Below are 17,197 nucleotides of genomic sequence, written 5' to 3'. Positions count from 1 at the left end.
GAACCAAAAATGGTTCTTCTATGGACTCTTAGTGTTTATTGCAGGAGCTCAGACGAGGAGATGGAATATGAGTTCATACACAACACATTACAGTATAAACACTGTACAGTACACACTGACATGATGGATCATTAGTGTGTGTGTGAGCCTGAACGCACAACAGCGCCACCTTCAGGCTCTGAGGCGTTTGTCCACACACACACACACACACACACACACACACACACACACACACACACACACACACACACACACACACACACACACACACACACACACACACACACACTATAAGAGCCAGACTTTCTCCGTTTGAAACATTCATGAATGGTCTGAATCCTCAACTTCAGCTCTTGTTTGCTCGATGGAAGTGAAGTTTGAGAGTGAGGACGGGATCTTCCCGTGGGATTATGGGATGTGTTCCTCAGAGCTGGCGTGTGAGATCTCTGACAAACATTGGCTAGGCAAAGACCAATTACAGTAATGAAATGCAGGACATATTTCTTTCATTATTTAATGCAAAATTAATTAGTCTATTAGGAAACACTTGAATTATACACACGTTGTGTAATTGGCTCCCGGTGGAGCAGATGTGGGCCAGCGAATGCAGATGTGTAGCTCTCTCTCTCTCTCTCTCTCTCTCTCCTTCTCTCTCTCTCTCTCTCTCTCTCTCCTTCTCTCTCTCTCTCTCTCTCTCTCTCTCTCTCTCTCCTTCTCTCTCTCTCTCTCTCTCTCTCTCTCTCTCTCTCTCTCTCTCTCTCAGTGTTGTGTTCAATATTTAGAGCGCAGGAACAAATTAAAAGAGACTTTTTCATTCGGGGGCCGTTTGAGTCTCCACAGGCTCTGGCCCGTTTCCGATCGGACACAAAACACACGATCCCTTCATGTTCTCCTTCAAGGACACGCATACATTAACACATCAATCATTAACATATCAATCATTAACATATCAATCATTAACATATCAATCATCCGCCTCAGAGGACCTGATGAACAGGCTTGAGAACAGCGGCTTCATATCCATCCATAAAAGAGCTGAAGAATGAGTTATATCTGGCATAAATAAAGTTTGTTGAGTTGAGTGATGTAAAGTTAATTATATCTTCTATATGAATCAGTTTATCCACACACAGCAAACAAGAGTTTTCTTACTCAGTACTTCAGTCTTATTTTGTCTGAGTTATTTATAAAGCCCTTTCCACTACAAAGTAGCCCAAAGGGCTGTACAATAACAGTGAAAGGAAGTCTAGACCAGGGGTTTTCACATTGGGGTCCTCCAGGAGGTTCTAAGGGGTCCTCCAGAAGGTTCTAAGGGGTCCTCCAGGAGGTTCTATGGGGTCCCCAGAAGGTTCTAAGGGGTCCTCCAGGAGGTTCTAAGGGGTCCTCCAGAAGGTTCTAAGGGGTCCCCAGAAGGTTCTAAGGGGTCCTCCAGAAGGTTCTAAGGGGTCCTCCAGGAGGTTCTAAGGGGTCCTCCAGGAGGTTCTAAGGGGTCCTCCAGAAGGTTCTAAGGGGTCCTCCAGAAGGTTCTAAGGGGTCCTCCAGGAGGTTCTAAGGGGTCCTCCAGGAGGTTCTAAGGGGTCCTCCAGAAGGTTCTAAGGGGTCCTCCAGGAGGTTCTAAGGGGTCCTCCAGGAGGTTCTAAGGGGTCCCCAGAAGGTTCTAAGGGGTCCCCAGAAGGTTCTAAGGGGTCCTCCAGAAGGTTCTATGGGGTCCTCCAGAAGGTTCTAAGGGGTCCTCCAGAAGGTTCTAAGGGGTCCCCAGAAGGTTCTAAGGGGTCCCCAGAAGGTTCTAAGGGGTCCCCAGAAGGTTCTAAGGGGTCCTCCAGGAGGTTCTAAGGGGTCCCCAGAAGGTTCTAAGGGGTCCCCAGAAGGTTCTAAGGGGTCCTCCAGAAGGTTCTAAGGGGTCCCCAGAAGGTTCTAAGGGGTCCTCCAGAAGGTTCTAAGGGGTCCCCAGAAGGTTCTAAGGGGTCCTCCAGAAGGTTCTAAGGGGTCCTCCAGGAGGTTCTAAGGGGTCCCCAGAAGGTTCTAAGGGGTCCCCAGAAGGTTCTAAGGGGTCCTCCAGAAGGTTCTATGGGGTCCTCCAGAAGGTTCTAAGGGGTCCTCCAGAAGGTTCTATGGGGTCCCCAGAAGGTTCTAAGGGGTCCTCCAGGAGGTTCTAAGGGGTCCTCCAGGAGGTTCTAAGGGGTCCTCCAGGAGGTTCTAAGGGGTCCCCAGAAGGTTCTAAGGGGTCCTCCAGAAGGTTCTAAGGGGTCCTCCAGGAGGTTCTAAGGGGTCCTCCAGGAGGTTCTAAGGGGTCCTCCAGAAGGTTCTAAGGGGTCCTCCAGAAGGTTCTAAGGGGTCCTCCAGGAGGTTCTAAGGGGTCCTCCAGGAGGTTCTAAGGGGTCCTCCAGAAGGTTCTAAGGGGTCCTCCAGGAGGTTCTAAGGGGTCCTCCAGGAGGTTCTAAGGGGTCCCCAGAAGGTTCTAAGGGGTCCCCAGAAGGTTCTAAGGGGTCCTCCAGAAGGTTCTATGGGGTCCTCCAGAAGGTTCTAAGGGGTCCTCCAGAAGGTTCTAAGGGGTCCCCAGAAGGTTCTAAGGGGTCCCCAGAAGGTTCTAAGGGGTCCTCCAGGAGGTTCTAAGGGGTCCTCCAGGAGGTTCTAAGGGGTCCTCCAGAAGGTTCTAAGGGGTCCTCCAGAAGGTTCTATGGGGTCCTCCAGAAGGTTCTAAGGGGTCCTCCAGAAGGTTCTAAGGGGTCCTCCAGGAGGTTCTAAGGGGTCCCCAGAAGGTTCTAAGGGGTCCTCCAGAAGGTTCTAAGGGGTCCTCCAGGAGGTTCTAAGGGGTCCTCCAGGAGATTCTATGGGGTCCTCCAGAAGGTTCTAAGGGGTCCTCCAGGAGGTTCTATGGGGTCCTCCAGAAGGTTCTAAGGGGTCCTCCAGGAGGTTCTAAGGGGTCCTCCAGGAGGTTCTAAGGGGTCCCCAGAAGGTTCTAAGGGGTCCCCAAAAGGTTCTAAGGGGTCCCCAGAAGGTTCTAAGGGGTCCTCCAGAAGGTTCTAAGGGGTCCTCCAGGAGGTTCTAAGGGGTCCTCCAGAAGGTTCTAAGGGGTCCTCCAGGAGGTTCTAAGGGGTCCTCCAGGAGGTTCTAAGGGGTCCCCAGAAGGTTCTAAGGGGTCCCCAGAAGGTTCTAAGGGGTCCTCCAGAAGGTTCTATGGGGTCCTCCAGAAGGTTCTAAGGGGTCCCCAGAAGGTTCTAAGGGGTCCTCCAGAAGGTTCTAAGGGGTCCCCAGAAGGTTCTAAGGGGTCCTCCAGGAGGTTCTAAGGGGTCCCCATAAGGTTCTAAGGGGTCCTCCAGGAGGTTCTAAGGGGTCCCCAGAAGGTTCTAAGGGGTCCTCCAGGAGGTTCTAAGGGGTCCTCCAGGAGGTTCTAAGGGGTCCCCAGAAGGTTCTAAGGGGTCCTCCAGAAGGTTCTAAGGGGTCCCCAGAAGGTTCTAAGGGGTCCTCCAGAAGGTTCTATGGGGTCCTCCAGAAGGTTCTAAGGGGTCCCCAGAAGGTTCTAAGGGGTCCTCCAGAAGGTTCTAAGGGGTCCCCAGAAGGTTCTAAGGGGTCCTCCAGGAGGTTCTATGGGGTCCTCCAGAAGGTTCTAAGGGGTCCCCCAGAAGGTTCTAAGGGGTCCTCCAGAAGGTTCTAAGGGGTCCCCTCGGTTCTAAGGGGTCCTCCAGAAGGTTCTAAGGGGTCCCCTCGGTTCTAAGGGGTCCCCCAGAAGGTTCTAAGGGGTCCTCCAGAAGGTTCTAAGGGGTCCCCCAGAAGGTTCTAAGAGGTCCTCCAGAAGGTTCTAAGGGGTCCCAAGAAGGTTCTAAGGGGTCCTCCAGAAGGTTCTAAGGGGTCCTCCAGAAGGTTCTAAGGGGTCTTCCAGAAGGTTCTAAGGGGTCCCAAGAAGGTTCTAAGGGGTCCTCCAGAAGGTTCTAAGGGGTCCTCCAGAAGGTTCTAAGGGGTCCCCATAAGGTTCTAAGGGGTCCTCCAGAAGGTTCTAAGGGGTCCTCCAGAAGGTTCTAAGGGGTCCTCCAGAAGGTTCTACGGGGTCTTCCAGAAGGTTCTAAGGGGTTCTCCAGAAGGTTCTAAGGGGTCTTCCAGAAGGTTCTAAGGGGTCCCAAGAAGGTTCTAAGGGGTCCTCCAGAAGGTTCTAAGGGGTCCCCAGAAGGTTCTAAGGGGTCCTCCAGAAGGTTCTAAGGGGTCCTCCAGAAGGTTCTAAGGGGTCCCCAGAAAATTCCAGAGTATAAAAAAGACAAAGCAAAAATGGTTTCATATATAAATGTGTCTTGCTGTATACATACACTGTAAAAAAAAATCAGGTCTCCAAAATGTTCTAATTTTTTTGTTGGCCAGATTGAATTGCATCAATTCACAGAAATTCAATTTGACCAACTAAAAAAAATTAGATGTGATCAGTCATTAGAACATTTTAAATTAGAGACCTGATTTTTTTTTTACAGTGTACTTTCCAGAATTGTTTAATTTTATGGATATTTTTCTTACACACACACATTGATTCACTTCAGAAGGCCTTTATTAACCCCCAGAGCCGTGTGGAGCAGTTATATGATGGATGGATGCCATTTACTGCCATTATAAAGCTTGGGAGAGCCAGGATTTTTTTTTTATATAACTCATAAAAAGTCATATACATCTACGATGACTTGGGAGTAAATTATGGGATAATTTTCATTTTTGGGTGAACTATCCCTTTAAATATAGCCAATTTAAGTTTGGAAACAATATGTAGTATTTATAATGTCACACTATTTATCGAACAGTTTTTCACATCATTTATTACACTTTGGAACAGATACACACATACAAAATAAACTATTTCAAACATTTTAAATGATAATAATCCATGACTAAATGTATGGCATATCTGTGTGTGTAAAGCGAGTTTCCTGGAAGATGAGATTCCGCCTCTCACTGAACAAACCGCTCTTAATAAAAGTGTAAAGTCAAATTGTCATGTCACAAATTACTTCCGATTTACTGAGGAAATTTGAATAATCCAATGTTCCTTATGAATATGTAAATGCGGGGCTGCTTTGAAACCTTTAATCCTATTATACAGGCCAGATTTCATGCCTTAAAATTGCCTTTCACCACCTCCAGGTACAGACACAGAATCTCTCACAAACATTTGCACAATTGACAAAAAACGCGTCTAACGCTTCTGAGCTAATCGCTAAAGGGCATAGTTACACAAACACCCCAAAAGTTTGAGAACACAAGGAAAATCTGGGGTAATAGCTTTATGATTTTTGGGAGAATATGCATAAGAGTAGCTTAAAGCACAGTTCTCGGGATGCTGTGTTCCGGAGGAAGGCCATCCCGATGTGCTCTGCATCCCAACAGATCCTGTGCTGATGATGTCACTGCGGGAACGAGACCAGTAGAGGGCATCAGACACTGGGAAACGGGTCTGGTGTCTGGACTGAGATGAGATCGTGCTGAAGGACAAGCTTTGTGTGGGCCAAAGATGAATACAGAGCCAGCTTCTAATGCAGGGATGCCAACGTTAAGCTCAGGGTGGAATGAGGTTTTTTTTTTTTTTTTTTGATCCTGAATCAGTATCAATTCATATGTGTATAGCCTACTGTACATATAAGGAAAAATACATTTAATTTATATGTGTTCGCATTCATTAATATTCACTTGTCTGTGCTTATTAACAGTGGCGTAGCACAAAATCCCGGGCCCTAAATATATCCCAGAGTTTTCAAGGGCCCTGGTCATCAGTGCTGGTTTCACCCCAATCCAACGCCCCTGATCATTACACATATTAAAGTGTAGGTTATTAACGTCTTAAAGTTTCACATTTAAAGAAATCTAGTGTTTGATCATATCTAAATATTTATTAAAATACAAAACTGAGCAACTAGATGTTCTTTTAGTTTAAACAACCCAATCTTTGAGTTAAAACAACCCAATCTTTGAGTTAAAACAACCCAATCTTTGAGTTAAAACAACCCAATCTTTCAGTTAAAACAACCCAATCTTTCAGTTAAAACAACCCAATCTTTGAGTTAAAACCACCCAATCTTTGAGTTAAAACAACCCAATCTTTGAGTTAAAACCACCCAATCTTTGAGTTAAAACAACCCAATCTTTTAGTTAAAACAACCCAATCTTTTAGTTAAAACAACCCAATCTTTGAGTTAAAACAACCCAACCTTTGAGTTAAAACAACCCAATCTTTTAGTTAAAACAACCCAATGTTTGAGTTAAAACAACCCAATCTTTGAGTTAAAACAACCCAATGTTTGAGTTAAAACAAATCAATCTTTTAGTTAAAACAACCCAATGTTTGAGTTAAAACAACCCAATCTTTGAGTTAAAACAACCCAATCTTTTAGTTAAAACAACCCAATCTTTGAGTTAAAACAACCCAATCTTTGAGTTAAAACAACCCAATCTTTTAGTTAAAACAACCCAATCTTTGAGTTAAAACAACCCAATCTTTTAGTTAAAACAACCCAATCTTTGAGTTAAAACAACCCAATCTTTGAATTTAAACAACCCAATTGCTGGGTTAAAACAACCCACTCTTTGAGTTAAAACAACCCAATCTTTGAATTTAAACAACCCACTCTTTGAGTTAAAACAACCCAATCTTTGAGTTAAAACAACCCAATCTTTGAGTTAAAACAACCCACTCTTTGAGTTAAAACAACCAAATCTTTTAGTTAAAACAACCCAATCTTTGAGTTAAAACAACCCAATCTTTGAGTTAAAACAACCCAATCACTGGGATAAAACAACCCAATCTTTGAATTTAAACAACCCAATTGCTGGGTTAAAACAACCCACTCTTTGAGTTAAAACAACCCAATCTTTTAGTTAAAACAACCCAATCTTTGAGTTAAAACAACCCAATCTTTTAGTTAAAACAACCCAATCTTTTAGTTAAAACAACCCAATATTTGAGTTAAAACAACCCAATCTTTGAGTTAAAACAACCCAATCTTTTAGTTAAAACAACCCAATCTTTTAGTTAAAACAACCCAATCTTTGAGTTAAAACAACCCAATCACTGGGATAAAACAACCCAATCTTTGAATTTAAACAACCCAATTGCTGGGTTAAAACAACCCACTCTTTGAGTTAAAACAACCCAATCTTTTAGTTAAAACAACCCAATCTTTTAGTTAAAACAACCCAATATTTGAGTTAAAACAACCCAATCTTTGAGTTAAAACAACCCACTCTTTGAGTTAAAACAACCCACTCTTTGAGTTAAAACAACCCAATCTTTTAGTTAAAACAACCCAATCTTTTAGTTAAAACAACCCACTCTTTGAGTTAAAACAACCCAATCTTTTAGTTAAAACAACCCAATCTTTTAGTTAAAACAACCCAATCTTTGAGTTAAAACAACCCAATTGCTGGGTTAAAACAACCCACTCTTTCAGATAAAACAACCCAATATTTGAGTTAAAACAACCCAATCTTTGAGTTAAAAAACATTATTATTTTTCCAGCCACAAAATGACTCTAATTTGCCTCTTTGCATTGGAATTCTCTATATTACTACACTAATTGTAATATAAATAATACAAATATTAGAAGAAAAATATTTTAAGTGGACAATTATTGCACAAATAGTATTTAGTACCAAAAGATCTCCTCAAAATATTCAATAAATGTTATTGAACTAAAATATAGAACATTTATGTTAAAAATAGTGAAGGTGAATGATCACATTGACCATCAGTGAGTATGAGTGAGTATGAGTGAGGAATGAGGGATAAACACAAGAAAAACACTAACATTAATGTTCATAATGTTGATCTCCATCTCTCTCTATAATATAATGATGCTGTAAATATGGCTGATGTAATAATCAATGCACACTGTGCTGTAGTGTTGACCAGAACTGCTGTAAACTCCTCTACAGTGAAGCTGATTCTCTCCGCTGAAGCCATTCTCATGTATTGTAGGGCCCTATGATGATGATTCATCTATATTTCACTTATTATTCATGCAGTTAAGAAAGGTGTTGATAACTTTATTCTATCTCTGTGTCTAACAGGGAAGGCCATGGGTAAAACTAACATTTATTATAATGGGTTTGTGTAAAGATTGTTTTAAGTTCAATTAAATTAAAAGTCGTTTTTTTAAAGCCTAATAAATGTTGAAATAAGGAGTTATACTGTAATGTAACATCATTAATGTTTCATAGAGACATCAGTGATACTGGCCTTCATTCATAAAAACATGACAATACAACACATATTTAAAATATGCTGTCAATAAATGGTTTCTACATTAATTTGGAGAGTAACTGAAATTATTACAATATCAAAATATTAACTCCAATGTTTTTTAATTGCGATTAATCATGATCAATTACAGAAAAAAATGCGATTAATTCAGTTTTTTAAATCAATTGACCGCAGTAATATTGTGTTGTAAAGTATTTCGAGAGCGTGTTTGTCCAGAAAAGTGCAGAGTAAATGTGATGTTTGCTACCTCAATACATTTAAGGCCATTCCTGTTTTATGTTCTATTATATTAACATTAAAAGCACACTGCAAAAAATGCTTTTCTTACTTAGTATTTTTGTCTTGTTTTCAGTCCAAATATCTAAAAATTCTTAAATCAAGAAGCATTTACTAGACAAGCTAAAGTTTTTGTCTTGTTTTGGGGGAAAATAACTCAACATTAAGGGAGTTTTTGCTTAAAATAAGCTCAATAATCAGCCAATGGGGTGAGCAGAATAATCTTAATTCAAACAGAAAACAAGATTTTGCTCACCCCATTGGCAGATTATTGTGCTTGTTTTAAGCAAAAACTCCCATAATTTTTTACGACTAAAATAACAGTTAAGGGTAAAAAAAAACCAGAGTTTCCAAAAATGAAACCGGAAAAAAGGGAATTAGCAAAAATTAAAACAGAAAAAAACGGAATTTGTGAAAAAATAAAACAGAATTTATTGGGCCCTAATATTGACACAGCGCTGGAAGTATTTATTGATAGAATTTCGCATTAAAAGTTAAAAAAAATGTCAAAAGCTTAGACTGTTTAATATCAAAAGCAGGTTTAGTAATTTGGCGTGAGATTAAGTTTTAACCCCATTAAAACTATGATAAACCCACACCTTCCCTAAAACCTACCGTCTAAACCCCACTGGCCACTTATGTTTTTTAAACCTACCCGAACATCTTGAATTTAGACAATATAAAAACTCCAGTGAATCCACATCTTCTCTAAACCTCCCCAACCATAACCCAATAACCCAACACGACCAATACAACAACCAATCCAGTCCAGCATCTGTGGGAGGAGCTGAACACACAAGTACCTCGCAACTTACAGGACTTAAAGGATCTGCTGCTAACATCTTGGCACCAGATACCACAGCACACCTTCAGTGGAGGCCATGCCTCGACGGGTCAGGGGGAAGGTGGTCATAATGTTATGCCTGATCGCTGTTGTAAATGTAGAGTCCCAATATCTCCTGATCTACTGTAAATATGCGCTTTATGTTTGAGAGGATCCGCCTTTACTCAAGCGAGCAGATCCACATGAGACATGAACCAGATTGAGCTTCTGCTTTGTGCTCTCTGTGATGTGATTGGTTGAGAGCGGCGTCTTCTCTCGGCCCTCGTGATTCGCTGGAGCAGAAAGAGGGAAAAGACACGGCAAATCTTTCATTTCCGCGGATCAGATCAGGAGCAACAGCTGGAATAAAGACAGCATAAACAGAGCCAGGAGCGCTAGTCCCTGCTGCGTTTCCTCTTCATCTCTTCAAGACTGAGTTCATCCCTTCATTCTTCAGAAGACTGAGTTCATCCCTTCATTCTTCAGAAGACTGCGTTCATCCCTTCATTCTTCAGAAGACTGAGTTCATCCCTTCATTCTTCAGAAGACTGAGTTCATCCCTTCATTCTTCAGAAGACTGGGTTCATCCCTTCATTCTTCAGAAGACTGGGTTCATCCCTTCATTCTCCAGAAGACTGGGTTCATCCCTTCATTCTTCAGAAGACTGAGTTCATCCCTTCATTCTTCAGAAGACTGAGTTCATCCCTTCATTCTTCAGAAGACTGCGTTCATCCCTTCATTCTTCAGAAGACTGAGTTCATCCCTTCATTCTTCAGAAGACTGGGTTCATCCCTTCATTCTTCAGAAGACTGAGTTCATCCCTTCATTCTTCAGAAGACTGAGTTCATCCCTTCATTCTTCAGAAGACTGGGTTCATCCCTTCATTCTTCAGAAGACTGGGTTCATCCCTTCATTCTCCAGAAGACTGGGTTCATCCCTTCATTCTTCAGAAGACTGAGTTCATCCCTTCATTCTTCAGAAGACTGAGTTCATCCCTTCATTCTTCAGAAGACTGCGTTCATCCCTTCATTCTTCAGAAGACTGAGTTCATCCCTTCATTCTTCAGAAGACTGAGTTCATCCCTTCATTCTCCAGAAGACTGAGTTCATCCCTTCATTCTTCAGAAGACTGCGTTCATCCCTTCATTCTTCAGAAGACTGAGTTCATCCCTTCATTCTTCAGAAGACTGCGTTCATCCCTTCATTCTTCAGAAGACTGAGTTCATCCCTTCATTCTTCAGAAGACTGAGTTCATCCCTTCATTCTTCAGAAGACTGAGTTCATCCCTTCATTCTTCAGAAGACTGCGTTCATCCCTTCATTCTTCAGAAGACTGCGTTCATCCCTTCATTCTTCAGAAGACTGCGTTCATCCCTTCATTCTCCAGAAGACTGGGTTCATCCCTTCATTCTTCAGAAGACTGAGTTCATCCCTTCATTCTTCAGAAGACTGAGTTCATCCCTTCATTCTTCAGAAGACTGGGTTCATCCCTTCATTCTTCAGAAGACTGGGTTCATCCCTTCATTCTCCAGAAGACTGGGTTCATCCCTTCATTCTTCAGAAGACTGAGTTCATCCCTTCATTCTTCAGAAGACTGAGTTCATCCCTTCATTCTTCAGAAGACTGCGTTCATCCCTTCATTCTTCAGAAGACTGAGTTCATCCCTTCATTCTTCAGAAGACTGAGTTCATCCCTTCATTCTCCAGAAGACTGAGTTCATCCCTTCATTCTTCAGAAGACTGCGTTCATCCCTTCATTCTTCAGAAGACTGAGTTCATCCCTTCATTCTTCAGAAGACTGAGTTCATCCCTTCATTCTTCAGAAGACTGCGTTCATCCCTTCATTCTTCAGAAGACTGCGTTCATCCCTTCATTCTTCAGAAGACTGCGTTCATCCCTTCATTCTTCAGAAGACTGAGTTCATCCCTTCATTCTTCAGAAGACTGCGTTCATCCCTTCATTCTTCAGAAGACTGCGTTCATCCCTTCATTCTTCAGAAGACTGCGTTCATCCCTTCATTCTTCAGAAGACTGAGTTCATCCCTTCATTCTTCAGAAGACTGCGTTCATCCCTTCATTCTTCAGAAGACTGCGTTCATCCCTTCATTCTTCAGAAGACTGCGTTCATCCCTTCATTCTTCAGAAGACTGCGTTCATCCCTTCATTCTTCAGAAGACTGCGTTCATCCCTTCATTCTTCAGAAGACTGAGTTCATCCCTTCATTCTTCAGAAGACTGCGTTCATCCCTTCATTCTTCAGAAGACTGAGTTCATCCCTTCATTCTTCAGAAGACTGCGTTCATCCCTTCATTCTTCAGAAGACTGCGTTCATCCCTTCATTCTTCAGAAGACTGAGTTCATCCCTTCATTCTTCAGAAGACTGAGTTCATCCCTTCATTCTTCAGAAGACTGAGTTCATCCCTTCATTCTTCAGAAGACTGAGTTCATCCCTTCATTCTTCAGAAGACTGAGTTCATCCCTTCATTCTTCAGAAGACTGCGTTCATCCCTTCATTCTTCAGAAGACTGAGTTCATCCCTTCATTCTTCAGAAGACTGCGTTCATCCCTTCATTCTTCAGAAGACTGCGTTCATCCCTTCATTCTTCAGAAGACTGAGTTCATCCCTTCATTCTTCAGAAGACTGAGTTCATCCCTTCATTCTTCAGAAGACTGCGTTCATCCCTTCATTCTTCAGAAGACTGAGTTCATCCCTTCATTCTTCAGAAGACTGAGTTCATCCCTTCATTCTTCAGAAGACTGCGTTCATCCCTTCATTCTTCAGAAGACTGAGTTCATCCCTTCATTCTTCAGAAGACTGCGTTCATCCCTTCATTCTTCAGAAGACTGAGTTCATCCCTTCATTCTTCAGAAGACTGAGTTCATCCCTTCATTCTTCAGAAGACTGAGTTCATCCCTTCATTCTTCAGAAGACTGAGTTCATCCCTTCATTCTCCAGAAGACTGAGTTCATCCCTTCATTCTTCAGAAGACTGCGTTCATCCCTTCATTCTTCAGAAGACTGCGTTCATCCCTTCATTCTTCAGAAGACTGCGTTCATCCCTTCATTCTCCAGAAGACTGAGTTCATCCCTTCATTCTTCAGAAGACTGAGTTCATCCCTTCATTCTTCAGAAGACTGAGTTCATCCCTTCATTCTTCAGAAGACTGCGTTCATCCCTTCATTCTTCAGAAGACTGCGTTCATCCCTTCATTCTCCAGAAGACTGAGTTCATCCCTTCATTCTTCAGAAGACTGAGTTCATCCCTTCATTCTTCAGAAGACTGCGTTCATCCCTTCATTCTTCAGAAGACTGCGTTCATCCCTTCATTCTTCAGAAGACTGCGTTCATCCCTTCATTCTTCAGAAGACTGCGTTCATCCCTTCATTCTTCAGAAGACTGCGTTCATCCCTTCATTCTTCAGAAGACTGCGTTCATCCCTTCATTCTTCAGAAGACTGCGTTCATCCCTTCATTCTTCCGCAGGAAATAAGGTCATGTGATGCAGAAACTCACTTCCTGTAGGAAGCTAACGGTTAACGGGAGCAGATCGGAAGAAGCGCCCATTAAAATCTCCTCTCGTTTATTTTCTGCATTTGTTCTAGTTCTTGTAACCAGGCATTCATTTTGATGGCTCTTATGATAAAGTCATTTTTAAGTTGCTTTGCTAAAGTTTCTGCTAATGCTTTTGTCATTTTTATTCATTCTTACATATGTAATATGTACATAATGTGTAGCTTGAATGCAATGTAAGTCGCTTTGGATAAAAGCGTCTGCCAAATGCATAAATGTAAATATGTCGTTAAAGATGCCGATCTCGAGTCAAACACCCATGTGACAGCAACACTCAGCCATGTTTCATTCCTGGACGAATCATCCGTTTGAACGAATCGTTTGAGTGAATCGACTCAATGACTCACTCATTCAGACGGTCACCTGACGCCACCTCCTGGCGGGTTAGTTTCGCGTTTAAAAGTATTATTCTTTCCAACATTTCTTATTTGTAAATTAAAACAATCTCATAACATTATTTAACACAGTTGTAATTTTTCAGTGTAAATTATTTAATTTGATTGGTAACAGCACTATAGTACTGAAGCCCTGAACCGCAAAGTAAAAAAAAAAAATCTGTAAAAAAAGAATGATAATTTTGCGATTCTCTAAATATTTCGACTTTATTCTCAAAGTATTTCAACTTTAATCTCGAAACATTTCGACTTTATTCATGAAACATTTCGACTTTAATCTCGAAACATTTCGACTTTATTCTCAAAACATTTCGACTTTATTCTCAAAACATTTCGACTTTATTCTCGAAACATTTCGACTTTATTCTCGAAACATTTCGACTTTATTCTCGAAACATTTCGACTTTATTCTCGAAACATTTCGACTTTAATCTCGAAACATTTTGACTTTAATCTCGAAACATTTCGACTTTAATCTCGAAACATTTCGACTTTATTCTCGAAACATTTCGACTTGACTCTCGAAACATTTCGACTTTATTCTCGAAACATTTCCACTTTATTCTCGAAACATTTCGACTTTATTCTCGAAACATTTCAACTTTATTCTCGAAACATTTCGACTTTAATCTCGAAACATTTCGACTTTATTCTCGAAACATTTCGACTTTATTCTCGAAACATTTCGACTTTACTCTCGAAACATTTCCACTTTATTCTCGAAACATTTCGACTTTATTCTCGAAACATTTCGACTTTAATCTCGAAACATTTTGACTTTAATCTCGAAACATTTCGACTTTAATCTCGAAACATTTCGACTTTATTCTCGAAACATTTCGACTTGACTCTCGAAACATTTCGACTTTATTCTCGAAACATTTCCACTTTATTCTCGAAACATTTCGACTTTATTCTCGAAACATTTCCACTTTATTCTCGAAACATTTCGACATTATTCTCGAAACATTTCGACTTTATTCTCGAAACATTTCGACTTTATTCTCGAAACATTTCGACTTTATTCTCGAAACATTTCGACTTTACTCTCGAAACATTTCCACTTTATTCTCGAAACATTTCAACTTTAATCTCGAAACATTTCCACTTTATTCTCGAAACATTTCGACTTTACTCTCGAAACATTTCCACTTTATTCTTGAAACATTTCCACTTTATTCTCGAAATATTTAGACTTTATTCTCGAAACATTTCCACTTTATTCTCGAAACATTTCCACTTTATTCTCGAAACATTTCCACTTTATTCTCAAAATATTTCCACTTTATTTTTATTTTTGCTTTGCGGTTCAGGGCTTCCGTATTATAGTGTCTTATTATTCTAATTTAATATATAATTAAATATATTTTATATTTTTTAAATGTGATCAATTAAAACGATTAGAGGAAAAATGCCCTTTATAAAGATTAAAATATAAATAACTGAACACTGACTATGATATTGATTCAGAATAAATTATATTTACAACACCACAAAAAATCCTATTTTTTTCTGGACAAGCACATGTTTTACTCGGACAAGTGAATGACCGATTATCTGAAGGATAAACACATGAGAAGAGTTAATGTTGAGCCCTCACCACAAAATACAATTTATATGTATTAAAAGATTTATTTATTTTTAAAAACAACACGTTTTGTAGTAAAATGAAAATGGTAGAGATGATTTTTCATGGCCGATTCTGATTTTTTACTAGCGAATTGGCCAATTTTGTAGTTTCTTCTTTGTTTAATGAAATGTGTTTGTTGTGTATTAGCCGTATAACTGTCCTCTAGTAAACCCAGTGTGTTTGTGCTTCTGTTCCTGATCTCTGTTCACTCTTTCCTTTCTTCACTCATTTATAATGGAGAGACTGTTCTCCGCACCTGCTCATCATCATCATCTGAGGGAGTTATGAATATATTGAACAGCGGAGTGTGTGTGGGGGGACTTTCATCTTTATGTTTGGAGTTTTTTAATATTTTAACCTGCTTGCTGTGCCAGTGTCCTCACTTAAAACAGACCCGCGGAGATTATCGCCCCCTAGCGGCCGAGACCGGTATGACGTCACGAAGACTTGTTTACTGAAACCACGTGACTTTGGCACTGGTTCACAACAAAAGATTCGCGACGGTGTTGATGTTTCCAAAGCTTCGGTAACGTCGTGGGGAAAAGCATGTCCAGTGTCAACATAAGCAACGTTTATTCACAATAGTCCCGATCACTATATCACAATACAGTTAGAACAAAGCTGTGTAGTCTCATATGACTAACACGAGCACAAAAACAGACGTGGACTTTGATCTAGTCAAACAACATCACCTAGGATCGCTACACACACAAAACAACACAAAAAAGATCTGATTTACACAAGAAAACGCGGCTTACCTGTTCCAGAATGAGCTGGAGATTCCCGGGCTTCTTGGATTTGAATAGTGCGGCCGTTACCCGAGGGCTGATTGACAGCTCCAATCCCGCGCGTTTAAAAAAAAAAAAGTATAACATAAAATGTTATCTACATTTTTTATATTAAAACATAATTTGCTTAAACATAGTTGCTGCCTTTTTAATATTTTCAAACACAAAACTGCAAATTATGGGTTTAAAATTAATAATTGGATAACACAGATTCAAATTCATTCAAATAAACGGACAGGTGAACACACACACAAACTCACAGAAATGCACCTAATTGGATAACACAGATGTCAATCAAACTAATCAAGCAATATCCAACAACACATTTGATTTATTTGAGGATTTTAAATGTTGTAATCATGAATCAATGAAACAACAATACTTTAATAAATAAAATATTTGTATAATAACTGGATGGGCTTATTCATCACAGTAGGCGGGGCATATTCCCATCATGCCTGTTCATTGGCTGCGCTTCAGTTGCTGAATTCGGAATCACACACTAATGCTGCGTTCCAGGCCGGTTTTTGAGCCCGTAAGTTACGACTTCAAACCACGACTCACGACTTTGTAGCGTTCCAGGCAAAGTCACGCCAAACTGCCTGAGCGCAAAGGAATTGTGGTTGCTAGATGTAAACAAAGCATGGCGGACCGTATGGGGCTTATGCTTATTTACAATGATTTCTATCGCCAAAAGTGCTTACTCCTTGCTTATTTGAGGGAAACAGAAACTACAAAATTGGCCAATTCGCTTGTAAAAAAATCAGAATCGGCCATGAAAAATCATCACTACCATTTTCATTTTTCTACAAAATGTGTTGTTTTTAAAAAATAAATCTTTTAATACATAAAAATTGTAGGTGAGTGAGTGCTCGACATTAACTCTTCTCATGTGTTTATCCTTCAGACAATCGGTCATTCACTTGTCCGAGTAAAACATGTGCTTGTCCACAAAAAAAATAGGATTTTTTGTGGCGTGTTGTTAAATATAATTTAGTCTGAATCAATATCCTCATCAGTGTTCAGTCAGTGACTTATTTATATTTTAATCTTTATAAAGGGCATTTTTCCTCTAATCGTTTTAATTGATCACATTTAAAATATATATAAAATTAAAGCATTTAATAAGACACTATAGCTATAGTACGGAAGCCCTGAACCGCAAAGCAAAAAAATAAATAAAGTGGAAATATTTTGAGTCGAAATGTTTTGAGATTAAAGTCGAAATGTTTCGAGATTAAAGTCGAAATGTATTGAGAATAAAGACGAAATGTTTCGAGATTAAAGTTGAAATGTTTTGAGAATAAAGTCAAAATGTTTCGAGAATAAAGTCTAAATATTTCGAGATTAAAGGCGAAATGTTTTGAGAATAAAGTCGAAATGTTTCGAGAATAAAGTCAAAATATTTCGAGATTAAAGTCGAAATGTTTCGAGAATAAAGTCGAAATGTTTCGAGAATAAAGTCAAAATATTTCGAGAATAAAGTCGAAA

General features: G+C 40.2%; 1 protein-coding gene across 1 annotated transcript in view; it reads left to right on the top strand.

Moving 5' to 3' along the window:
- Positions 1 to 364: 364 nt before the first annotated feature.
- LOC307128807 (protocadherin 8) overlaps positions 365 to 17,197 on the top strand; it is a gene marked incomplete at both ends in the record, with an annotated part of 28,060 nt that continues 11,227 nt past the window's right edge. The window contains 2 exon segments of the mRNA XM_079820790.1: positions 365 to 437; positions 15,293 to 15,444. Coding sequence (XP_079676916.1) covers positions 365 to 437; positions 15,293 to 15,444 — 225 coding nt within the window.

Source organism: Gobio gobio (genome assembly GCF_949357685.1).
Source record: "Gobio gobio genome assembly, chromosome: 7".
NCBI classification, from domain to species: domain Eukaryota; kingdom Metazoa; phylum Chordata; class Actinopteri; order Cypriniformes; family Gobionidae; genus Gobio; species Gobio gobio.
The sequence above is the reverse complement of the archived record's forward strand: the minus strand, read 5'-3'. Positions and strand labels throughout refer to the sequence as shown.